General features: G+C 37.9%; 1 protein-coding gene and 1 pseudogene across 1 annotated transcript; one reads left to right on the top strand and one right to left on the bottom strand.

The window, feature by feature from the left end:
- The first annotated feature begins 1,919 nt into the window (after positions 1–1,919).
- Positions 1,920–8,428, top strand: LOC120253998 (hexokinase-1-like). Its single transcript, XM_039262157.1, is given in 15 exon segments — positions 1,920–2,337; positions 2,339–2,527; positions 4,152–4,185; positions 4,187–4,229; positions 4,232–4,302; positions 4,394–4,576; positions 5,599–5,673; positions 5,752–5,907; positions 6,030–6,128; positions 6,224–6,354; positions 7,496–7,577; positions 7,763–7,906; positions 7,908–7,991; positions 7,993–8,055; positions 8,057–8,428. Coding segments are annotated over 15 exon segments (1,500 nt in total). The 5' UTR covers positions 1,920–2,254; the 3' UTR covers positions 8,120–8,428.
- Positions 8,429–9,101: 673 nt separating this feature from the next.
- Positions 9,102–11,844, bottom strand: LOC120253997 (annotated as a pseudogene).
- Between the last annotated feature and the right edge of the window lie 833 nt (positions 11,845–12,677).

Raw genomic sequence — 12,677 nt, 5'->3', positions numbered from 1 at the left:
AGGCACGCATCTACGAACTCGACAATCTGGATTATTAACATATTTCCTGTGCTTTTCACAATGCCCCGGTTGTCTTGTTTATTACACTTATGGCAGGTTGAGTCTGACATCAATTGCGTGAAGATTCCATAAGTCATGACAATGTGTTGTGGAGAACCAGAGGATCACCAAATCGAAGATCGATCGGGTCGCCGGTCTAGAGGGAGGTATGTTTTACTGCAAACTTTTCTTGGTCAAGTTTGACTATAGGTTTTGTCAACAAAGTCAGGTATGCAAAAGCAAGTGTGCAGCGAAAGGGGGCCCAAGCTTTCTTTACCAAAAGAGTTTTGTGTATATAGTAGTGAGTTACTCTTTCTTGGAACTGTCAGCTCCCAGCCAGTCTCACTCGCCAGTCTCACTTGAGGAAGCCATAACATGGACATGCTTTTCTATCTATGCTCCAATTAGGATGATATTTTACAACTTGGGGGTTGTACAGTATGTGAAGTAGGTTTTAGGCCCTGAAAATTAGGCTTTTTTTTCTTTTTCTTTTTGTTTTTCTTAGAATGCTTTTGCTACCTTGTAATATGAACCCATGAGTTTTAAGTCTCTCTTAAATTACCGGTTGTCTTTGCCTTTGTGTTTGCACTTGTGTTTGTGTTTTGTCACCCTGCTGTACATCTATTGCAGCCTCAATTTATGTTGTATTTCTCAAACAGAGAACCGCTCATCTAAATTTTAACCAAGTGATATCATGTAGGTTGCCAAACCACTAAAAGATTAATTGATACTCACAATTGGTAAAAGCTTTTGGTTGTCTTTGGCCGTATTATGAGTGTGAGTAATGGTTATATATGAATCTTGGTTCTACTATCATTGTTTTTATCGAGAATGGTGTATACCTCATTAATTTAGCGGCTTATCTTGGCTTAAAAAAAATAATAATTGACATAGGCTTATCTTGGCTTAAAAAAAAAAAAAATTTGACATCATACAGGCAAAATTTTTATTAAAACTCAATTTTATTTATTTATTTATTTATTTTTCCTCGTTCTTTCACCCGCTGGTTTGTAGAACGAGTCATGGACTTGTGCTTGTTTGCAACGTGTCTCATCCTTCTCTGTTTAGTTTACACTTTTGCTTGCTTTATGTGGGACCCAGCCTTTCATCGTCTTCTTCCCCCACTGGAATGTTAATAATCTATGACACGTGTCATCATTGCAGCTAGTTCTGAGTCCAGATATCTAATCCCAACGGTGGATATTCAGTCAGTTTTGCTGTTACAACTACCTTTACAATCCATCACCATTTCATTATCCACTCTTAATAATTAATTAATTAATTAATTAATTCCTATTATAAATTGGTTACTTTTTTTTTTCATTTAAGTAAAAAGAAAAAAAAAGTGGTTTGATCATGATGGGCTGTGTGTAAACAATCAAGTCAGAATTTTTTTTTTTAATGTAACTTGACATGATGACGTCATATGAGCGTCATAACCGTTGATCAGCTGTCCCTTCACAAACAGCAAGCAAGATCCATCAATGACGTATGGGGCCCACAATTCACTGGTGAAAAAGCACGATAAAATTATGGGACCCACTTGACACTCAACGATGCTGTCAGCAGCCAGACATCCTTTACCAATCCCGGATCACCCCACCTTTCTTTGTTTTTATCCTAACTGAAATTCCTAAAACACCCTCCACTCATCATCTATCACTTATCACAACGGCCTTAGTTTCAATCTTAACCGTCAATTTATAATCTCAACTCAAAATTAAAAGATAAGATAATAATATTTACATTTCCCCCCTCTATATTTTCTATATTTAGTCACAAGAAACCTTTTTAGAGGTTTTTGAGCTACGAATGTAATTTTGAAGTTTATAAAGGGTCTGAGTGTAAATGTGGAAAATACAAAATAGAACGCCGAGCTTCTCTGAGTTCTCACCCATCGTTCCAATAGGGAACAGGAAAACCTCGCGAAGATCGCAAGTTTCGTTCCCAAATTCTCTAGGTCACGATCTGGAAACCCTCGATTTTCCGGAACACTGATCCCGGAGAAGGAGGTTGATCCTGCGAAAGGAAAGAGGGAGAAAAACTACATAGAAATCTGCCAGCATCGTCGCCGATCTTGATTCAAGTTTTTCATTTAGGGTTTCGCTACGAATGGATTTGTAGATAGAGATAGAGATCGGGATCAAGGATAAAAAGAGGGTTTTTTTAGGGTTTATTGAAGAGAGAGAGAGAGAGAGAGAGAGAGAGAGAAGAGATGGGGAGAGTGGCAGTTGGTGTGGCGGTGGTGTGCGCGGCGACAGCAGTAGCTGTGGCGGCGGTGGTGGTGCGGAGAAGGGATGAGGAGCAGCGGTAAGTGGGCGAGGGCGGAGGCGGTTGTGAGGGAGTTGGAGGAGAAGTGCGCCACGCCGATAGCGAAGCTGAGGCAAGTGGCTGATGCGATGACGGTGGAGATGCATGCTGGGCTTGCGTCTGAGGGTGGGAGCAAGCTCAAGATGCTCATCAGCTACGTTGACAATCTTCCTACTGGGTATCCCCCCGCCTTCTTAAGATTCAAGGATAGTGCATTCTCAAATCTCAATTCGGATCTTTCTAGTTTGTCGTTTTATTGTATGATTTCTATGTTTGCAGGAAAATTTGTGATTTTTGTAAGATTTACATTGTCTCTCATTCTCTTCTGAATCATGTTTGCTTGAAAAAACCTATCTTTTTGTTACTTTAACGCCTTCCTTGTTCTCGTAGTTTATTTGCTCTTATTCTTTCTTCTTCTTCTTATGTGCTTTTATGTAGTAAAGCTTATTGTCATCATCTTTCTCCTGTTGGGTATCTCCCTGCGTTGGAGATTTCTTTTTCCACTTTCTGTAACTAAATTTCAGCTTTTCGACTTTAATCTAAGTTAAATTAAACATTTTTGCCCATGGAATTGCTTTTCTCACATGAGTTTCTTGGGGTATGTCTGCTTTCAATCTCTCTCCTTCAATTCCTTTCCTTTTCTGTATTCCTTTTGCTCCTTTTCCTTTACCTTTCTTTTGACAATAGTGATTAGTCTTGTCAAAAAATAGTGATTACTGATTAGTCATTTGAGGTTGTGACAGATATTATCTGTTCCGTGCAATTTTTTTTTGTGGAAAATCATGGATAACCCTTCTCTTATTGTTATAAAATTATATAATCAATATTATTCAATGTATAGAGCTGGTCTATGAGACACTGTGGTTTATAGCATTAGCAAATGTCCAAGCTGATTAAGGAAATGGGAGCGTAATATAAGCTTGAAATTGTGAAGCATATTGTTGTAGCAGAGCATTAGCACAACCTTAGTTCAACTTGTAATTGCTAGCATCCACTACCTTCAATATAAGGTTGCTTTAGGACTTCCATTTTGATCTTTGGTATGGCATAATCTTAAAAAGTATCATCAAATCAGTTGAAGACCAAATTCTTTTTTCCTTGCACCAAATCCTATTTGAGGTTATTGTTAAGCAAAAGAGTGAGATGCTTACAATCAATGGTTAAAAAGTTAATTTCTATTTTACTTAGACGTCATTCTTTTGTTGTTATGGTGGAAGGTTATATCTTTCAGGAGTTGTAGACTTAATGCCTCCTGTTTCTTGCTAAATTCAAAGGATAATTTACTTAAAGCGTTTGAATCTAAAGGATAGAGTGAGAAAAAGGACTCTTAAGATCATAAAGGATGATATTGAAAGGTTGGAAATACATGAGTTTATGTTCCAAATAATAGATGGTCTAGCGGTTGTATAAGTAAAGATAGGTACAATACTAGTATTATCTGTGTTGGAGTCAAGAGGCACAATAATCTTTCTTGGACTGATATGCATCAAGTCTTTCAGGTTTGAGTCTCTAGATAATAGATAGATAATTGCATTTAATTGTGGCGTTCTTGTTTTACACACATAGACTGTTAATGCATGTTGAATTGGATATTTGTTTCAGCATGACTTGGTTGGCCCACATTGTCTCCACCTTATTAAGTGGGTAGTCCGCATCCTTTATTCTTTATGCTTCCTTTTTAATATATGCATCATACAATGTCACAGTAAAATAAATAAAAACAAAAACAAAACTTCAGTTTTTAAAAAACTCAAAAGTTGGTCACCTACTAAAGTGGCAATTTTGAATTTGTTCTTTTTTAGGGATGAGCATGGATTGTTTTATGCATTGGACTTAGGGAGGAACAAACTTCCGTGTTTTGCGTGTACAACTCGGGTGGAAGGGAAGGGCGTTGTTAAAGAAGAATCTATGGAAGTCTCAATTTCACCAAATTTAATGGTCGGAAGTTCTGATGTATGTGAAAAGTGTCTGATATTTTTAATACAATCCTTCTTGAATATTTACTTTTTTAGTGTCTTATCACTCATATTGGCTAAGCTTTCAGGAACTGTTTGATTTCATTGCTGCTGAGTTAGCAAAATTTGTTGCTTCTGAAGGCGAAGGCTTTCACCTTTCTGCGGGCAGGCAGCGAGAACTTGGTTTTACTTTCTCTTTCCCTGTCCGGCAGACTTCGATTGCATCAGGAACTCTGATTAAGTGGACAAAGGGGTTCTCCATTGAAGAAACGGTCACTGCTGGTTACTCAATGCATAATATGTTCATTTTTATGAGTTAATAGTTGTCATAAATGCACTGCTTGTCTGATATCCATGATATTATATGATACACTTCCACCATTTTTAAAAAATATTTTTACTGGGAAAGGAAATGAGAAACTCGATTATGGTCTTTTACTTGGAGATGTTTATCATAATATATCTTCACCCCTTCTACTATTGGAAATCAGAAACAATATCTTTGATTTTAATACAGAAATTAGAGTTATTTATATTGATAGTACTATTCCTTATGGGAGGGAGCAAGAGATGAATAATGATTGAAATGGGTAATATTGTGTCCCTTGTGATGGTGGTGAGGGGGAAGAAACAACACAATGAGAGTCATGAAAAACCACGTTTGTCAGGGAAGATTAAAATTTAAACATGTTTGTTCTCCTGTGTTACATGTATTTTTTTCTTTTTTTGTGTAACTTCAAATCCATAAATCGTTGATTTCAAATTTGGCAAATCTTAGCTTAACCCAGGACTGATGTATGGTTGAGTGCGCAATTATGCAATTTATAGTTTCATTGAATTCAACAAATTAATTACCTGTATATATGAACAATCCTAATGTTGGCTAATGGTGTTGGTGGATGAAATAATATCACGAAAAAGGTTGTGGAACTACAAGTGGTTGAGAGATTTTTCTTTTACCAATTTAGGCTTGCTAGGCAGAAGTTGATGTCACATCCTATATATATATATATTTGTTGAGCTGAGGTAATATTGTGGAAAAGCAGACATTATCTGTATCAAGTGATAAACTTTTCTTTGCCAGTACATCTGGGAAATAATTTATGTGCAGAATTTTTAAAATTTATTATGATAGTAAAGTGTTAACCATTAGGGTGATAGTGATCATTTTGATATGGATCTATTGTCATTGCACTCAAAATTACATGCAACATAGCTAAATGTGTTGGATATAATTGTTACAAGAGATGTTCACTCTGGACCATTTTGTAATTACTTATTTTCTGTATAGCAGGTTGGGGAAGATGTGGTGGTTGAATTGACAAAAGCCATGGAACGACAGGGTCTTGATATGAGAGTTGCAGCATTGGTATTTCATTTTAAATGTCCCAGCATTGGTCTGAATTAGTTCTTTTATCATCTCTTCAGTACCATGCTACTTATGTAGGTCAATGATACAATTGGAACTTTGGCTGGTGGAAGATACTATGATAATGATGTTGTTGCTGCTGTAATATTGGGTACTGGAACCAATGCAGCATATGTTGAACGTGCACATGCAATTCCTAAATGGCATGGTCTTCTGCCTAAATCAGGAGAAATGGTAATTAACATTGACCTTCAACTGCCTTCTCAAATTCAATCTTTGGAAGAACTAATTAAAAGTCATGCTATCTCTATTTGATGATATTGACCTTAAGTAAAGTATGACCATGTTATGTTTAGGTAATTAATATGGAATGGGGGAACTTCCGGTCATCCCATCTTCCATTAATGGAATATGATCAAGCATTAGACAGTGAGAGCTTGAACCCTGGTGAACAGGTAACCTGCTCGGCTATTTTATTGAAATAGCTTAGTTGTTTTATTGATTACATATGAAGAGCTAACATGTAAAGAACTGGTTTTGGAATTCCTAGATCTTTGAGAAGCTTATTTCAGGGATGTATTTGGGGGAAGTGCTACGTCTGGTCCTCTTGAAATTGGCAGAAGAAGCTGCCTTTTTTGGTGATACCATTCCCCCTAAACTCAAAACACCCTTTACCTTAAGGTATGCTTCCGTTTGTTGCGATTTTCCATCAACGTCTGTTAGATACTTGGTGCCATCGAGCATTGTGTATTTAGAATCTCAGGAACTGCTGGAGCCATGTTTAGTTATTCAAATCTTTTAACCAATTGAAGTGAAATTTGTGTGTCAGTTTTGTAATATTCATGAAAGCCTATTGGGTTCAGTGATTGTATTCAGTATTCATATTTTGGCATCCATGCCTAGTCTGTTCAAAATACTGTCGTGGCTTAATTGCCTATGTGAATGCTTAGACTTCTAGTTTAATTGATGAGAAGATGAACATAATTTTTTGCTTTTCTTAGGCTAGGGGTTCAATTATTTCTTTAAAATCTTCACGTACATTCACACATAGATATCATCTAATATTTGGTTTTGGAGTTAAAAAACTAGTTACCTTCACTCTCAGTCACTAGACTTCATTCTGCAGTGCTCAAAATAGTTCATGCTAAGTTCTTAGAGTATTGAGATTGGGATGACAATTTGGAGAAATATCTCCTATGTGCCACAGCCGAACGCCCTACTTCTGCGATGGATCAAAGATGGTTACTTTTACAATGGCAGAATTTTTGCAATCTTGCCCCTTAAAGATAATGGTTGAGAAATTTATTACATTTATCCTATTGCCAATTATTTGTGTATGTAAATTTGTTTATGTACAAGGTGTGCGTGCCTGCTTGTAGATGCTTATGCTTCATAACCCTTGTTTATTGCAAGTGTTTGACTATTCGTCTCTGTTGGCATATGCTTTTTTTCTTCTGAAATTGACCAACCTTCTTCCTTCCATTTTCAGTTTTACTGAATTTCAGCACATATTTCTGGTAAAGCTTTTTTGTGCCCTATGATACAGGGTTGGTATACTTGTTATCAACCTATATGCATAAGTTTGATCCTGTGATAAGTGCTTTGGCATCTCAAACCATCTGCCAGTGTTTAGATTTCCACCAAATCATCCTAATTACCTAACTTATGCTTTTACTTGTTATTTCTTGTTTTGTTTTTGGCTGCTACAATACACATGCAAGTTTCCATTGGTGTTTGTTGATGTGCATCATATGATTTTCATTAGTAATATGTTAAGGAGAAATGTCGTGATAAAAACTAATTTGTCATTTGTAATCTGCAGGACCCCGGATATGTCTGCCATGCATCATGATACATCTTCTGATCTGAGAGTTGTCGGGAACAAACTGAAAGAAAACCTCAGCGTATGTTCATAAACCCTGTCTGGTATTCCAAGCTTGCGTAAGTTTTCCTTTTTTTACTATGCTATGCTAGAGACGGTGCAAATATATACAAAGTAAATGCACACCTTAATTAACATCTCATGAGAGAGCATATTTTGTAATGTATATCCCATGGCACATGCCTCTGACCAATGTTTAAATTTCAGATCTCCGGAACTTCCCTCAAAGCAAGAAAACTAATTATCCATATCTGTGACATCATTGCCATGCGTGGGGCTCGTCTATCTGCAGCAGGAATAGTGGGCATACTGAAGAAGCAAGGAAGGGACACTGTGACAAGCTCAGGCAGTGAAAAAACAGAGGACAGTGATTGCCCTGGATGGAGGGCTGTTCGAACACTACACCAAATTTAGCCAGTGCATGGAGAGCACTCTCAAAAGAGCTTCTCGGTGATGAAGTCTCTGAATCAGTGGTTGTCAAACTTGCCAATGATGGCTCAGGGGATCGGTGCAGCCCTTCTGGCTGCGGCGCACTCTCAATACACCGAGCTTGAGGAGTCATAAGCAAAAGTACTGATCCAAAATTTTAGGTTTCTTTGTTTTCCATCTTGGTTCTCCCACGCTTCTTCTTTTCGATTCAATGTCCTCAAGTTTGGTGCCTGTAGGGCAGCAGGTACAAGTCTTGTGAGGTAGTTATGAAAGTGAAAAAGTCTTGAGAGTCGTCGGAGTTTATAAAATGCAGGAACCGGGTAGTGAGTCCGAGGACATGATGCTACTCCGGCCTGTGATTCTTCCTCTCTTTTATTGTTGAGGTCTTACTGTTTGGTTTTGGTTTTGGTTTTGTTTTATTTTATTTTCTCCCTTGAAGAACCATCCAGTTTTGCTCTGAAGTTCTAATCTATTTCATCATAGTCTGGGAATAAAAAGTGGGGATTCTTGATCACTATACTTTCATATGATTTTCTGCGCAGGTACATGCAAGTGCTTTCCAATAAAAAATCAATCTTAGTCCCACAAAAAAAAAAAAATAAAAATAAAAAATTACAAATTGCAATAGAACTAGATTATATTAGAAATGAAATGTTTATGAACAAGGATAAATTAATATTTAGCAATTCAAATTCCTCATTTCAGAATCATATTTGGAGTTGCATGAACACTACTAAATCAAAGCAATTAAACAGGCCTGGAATCACATTTATAATTAATAAAACCTGCTCTTGATTCATAGCACAATCACAGAATTATCAATTGCACAAGCAGTAGATAATTAAGAAACATAAGAAAGAGCACACGCAACACAAAAATCATAGGCAAACTACCTATAAAATTTTTTAAAGTCAATAAAACTGAAAAGACGAACCTCAAGAACTATAAAATTTTTTTTAAAAAAAATACTAATAAAAAGAAAAACGAGCCTACATGTAGTCTATCTAGCAAAACATCAAATAAACGAAATTCCTATAACTCCTTAAGGATGAAAAGTTGAATGAAAAAGTTGTGGGGATGAAAAGTTGTAAGGATGAACATCGATCATCAAAAAGTGTTATAGAACGAAAGGTGGCCTTAAAAGCTTGTCTTCGTACTCAGAAAGTGGAGTCATCTGCTCCTTAAGGGCCTTCCTCTTGCGAATCACACTCACCAAATTGGCTGCTTGTGAGCCCGGTTCCAGTGGATCAGAAGACATCATGTCCCAGTGATCAAACACACACTGGGGAAATGCCTGGCCAGAGGTTGCAGCCCTGAGAGTACCTGAAAAACCAAATGACTCAATGACTGGTAGGTAAGCCTTAATGTTGTAAAGAGGAGTGCCCGGCCTCTGCATCTCCTCAAAGACATGACCTCTCTTCTGGTTAAGAACACCATAGATGCCTCCAAGTGCCTGTTCCGGGGCTTGGATCTCTACAAGATAAACCGGTTCAAGAAGTCTAGGTTTGGCTGTCAATTGAGATGCATATATAGCACGCCTTGCAGTTGGAATCACCTGGCCACCTCCCCTGTGAATAGCATCAGCATGCAGCACCACGTCACATATTTCAAAGCATATTGCTCTCATGTTTTCTTCTGCCAATGCACCTTCCTTTGATGCCCACTGGAAACCGGCCACAACTGAATCCTTAATTTCACTGAGGTACTGAACTCCCTTGCACATATCAACAACCAAGTTAGGGACCAGTAGTCTCAGGACCAAAACACCAAATTTTCTTGGCCAGATCCTTGTCCCATCCAAATTCTTCAGCTAAAATCTTAGAACGAACTTTTGGATCATCCCTTGGGCCGATACGGCCATCATCGATGGCCTCGGCTAGGCCATCCTCCATGGGCCTTGCTTCCATGTAGAGTCGATTGTGTTTGTTAGGTGACTTGCTCATCACAGTGCGGCAAGATTTCTCAAGCACAGTTTCACGGAAAGAGACAACTGGATCTGAGACTGCAATCTCTGCCCCTCCCATGAAATCTTCCTGCAAATCTTTCAAGCAAATTTCAAGGTGAAGCTCACCTGCTCCAGCAATTATGTGTTCACCGGACTCTTCAATCGTACACACAACCATGGGATCTGATTTGGCTAAACGCTTCAAGCCTTCAACAAGCTTGGGAAGATCAGAAGCAACTTTGCATTGAACCGCAACTCGGACAACAGGGGAGACTGAAAACTTCATTGCTCTGATTGGATGGGCTTCAACTTCCTTCTCATTAGTGAGAGTGGCATTCTTGGTGATAAACTGATCTAGACCAACCAAGGCGACTGTATTCCCACAAGGAACATCTTCAACTGATTCTTGTCTCTTACCCATCCAGATAACAGTACGCTGGACACTCTTCACGTACAAATCCTTCTTTTGACCGGTAATGAAGTTGGGCCCCATAATCCTGACCTTCAAACCAGTAGATACCTTACCTGAGAAAAACACGGCCAAATGCGAAGAACCTTCCTTTTATCGGATGCCGGAATCATCTTAGAGACATACAGCATGAGAGGACCTTCAGGATCACAGTTTCGGATAGCATTAGCGTATATGTCATCAAGAGGTCCCTCATATAAATTCTCCACACGATATTTCTGAGCTTTGGCAGGAGATGGGAGATGGAATATCATCATTTCAAGAAGAGCAGTGCTGGCAGGCAACCAAGTTTTGCATCACTCTTTTTCATCAGAGCCTTCCCTGTCAGTTCTTTCTCATCAGATTTCATTGTGACACCAAGTTTTTGCAGCATCGGCCACAACTTATCCTTTTGATCATTCATGCAAGTATTTATTATCTGTTTGATAGGTTCATAACAGAATTGCACAAAAGCCACGTTTGCAAGTAGGGACAACCTGTGCTTTTGGTAGTCCATTTCTTGGTAGATGGGTCAAAGTAATTTTCACCCCATAACCTCTCCATCATCTTATGCTCATCCACACCGAATTTAGAAGCATACATCTTGGCAAAAATTGGTCAATGTAAAGGCCCAGCCATGCAGTCCTGCTGAGAAAGCAACCGTACCTTTGTCTGGATAAACCTGGACATCACCAAGAAGTGGATCCTCATATGTTGCCATGATAACATTTGCATTTTCAATGACACGCTGAAATGTCTGATACGCTTCTTCACCACCAACCTGAAGCTCAAGGAAACAACGGTCCATCTTGTTCACAGTCAATACAGGCCTGATCCTCTCTCCCAAAGCCTGGCGGAGAACTGTTTCAGTCTGGACACAGACACCCTCCACACAATCAACAACCACCAGTGCACCATCAGTAATGCGTAGAGCAGCCGTGACCTCAGAAGAGAAGTCAACATGTCCAGGAGAATCAATGAGGGTTGATCAGATACTCATTTCCCATTCTCTCACCCTTAAAGTTCTTTAATGAATCATCAGTCATCTCATAATACAAGGAAATTCCTGTGGATTTGATAGTAATGCCACGCTCTGCTTCGTCCTGCCGGGTGTCTGTCATTCTAACATCTCCAGCAACTTCTTGGGCAATGATTCCAGCAGCTGCCACCAGAGAGTCTGTGAGAGTGGATTTCCCTGCACATGCAGTCCAATACCAGCATCATCAGGGTTGACATTTCATAATTTGCACAGAGCAATTGTAAACAGAACAATTTGAAGGAACTAATTAAACAAAAATATTCACCACAATTGAAATTTTTAATACAGATCAATATATATATATATATAGTCAAATGTAATTTAGAAAACTGCTTACCATGATCAACATGAGCAATGACAGACATATTACGAATGTTGTGCTTCAGGTCCATAATCCTGCGTAACTCTTCAGCCGTAAACTTCACCATCTTGACTGCTTAGAAAAAAATGACTCCCTTCTTTAAAGGATGAAAGAGTGTGAATTCAGATAACCTGTAGGTCACTGCCAGAAAAGTAACATGCTTATATTAATGCGGATTATTAAGAAGTAATGTAATGGCCACTGATCCATGGACTAAATGATATCATAAATATTGCTAAAAAAAAAAAACAACATAGAAAACTACAACTTTATATATTTTACCCTTTCCCTACTTCTTGTAAAGGCATGACAAGAAAATCAAGAGTTCAACAGGCAATAATGAATTCATAGCCCAAACTCACAATAATTACATACAGTAATCATGGACGTAAACAAATGTAAAGATAAGAAGAAGGAATGTCACAAAAAGGACCACAATGTCAAGTCTAAAGGTGCATGTTAATAGCCACTATAACCAAGATATGCTCTTCATTATGATGAGTGCAATAACATATGATTTATTCCAAAAAATTTCAGATCATAGAGTATGAAAAACATGCTGAAAGATGCACCCTTGCTAAAGCATTATAATACTTTCACATAAATTCTACAAAAAATAAATTTTGATCAATAAGAACAAGTATAATCAGATCAGTATTAAAATCAAAGTCCATAGTTTAACAATTATACACACCAGTAACATGAATCCATTCAAAAAGATCAAACTGCCACAAAAAGACAAACATCCATCAGAGATAAGCAGAAAAATCAAACAAACAGCAAGATACAAAGGAGAAATACGATAAAATATACACACAAAAAAACAACATGATTTTGATTACCATAATATAAACCATTAGTATAAATCCAACAAAATCACACACACACACACACACACAC

Source organism: Dioscorea cayenensis, unplaced genomic scaffold, assembly GCF_009730915.1.
Source record: "Dioscorea cayenensis subsp. rotundata cultivar TDr96_F1 unplaced genomic scaffold, TDr96_F1_v2_PseudoChromosome.rev07_lg8_w22 25.fasta BLBR01000278.1, whole genome shotgun sequence".
Taxonomy (NCBI): domain Eukaryota; kingdom Viridiplantae; phylum Streptophyta; class Magnoliopsida; order Dioscoreales; family Dioscoreaceae; genus Dioscorea; species Dioscorea cayenensis.
Note: the sequence above shows the minus strand (reverse complement) of the source record. Positions and strands in the feature narration are given on the sequence as shown.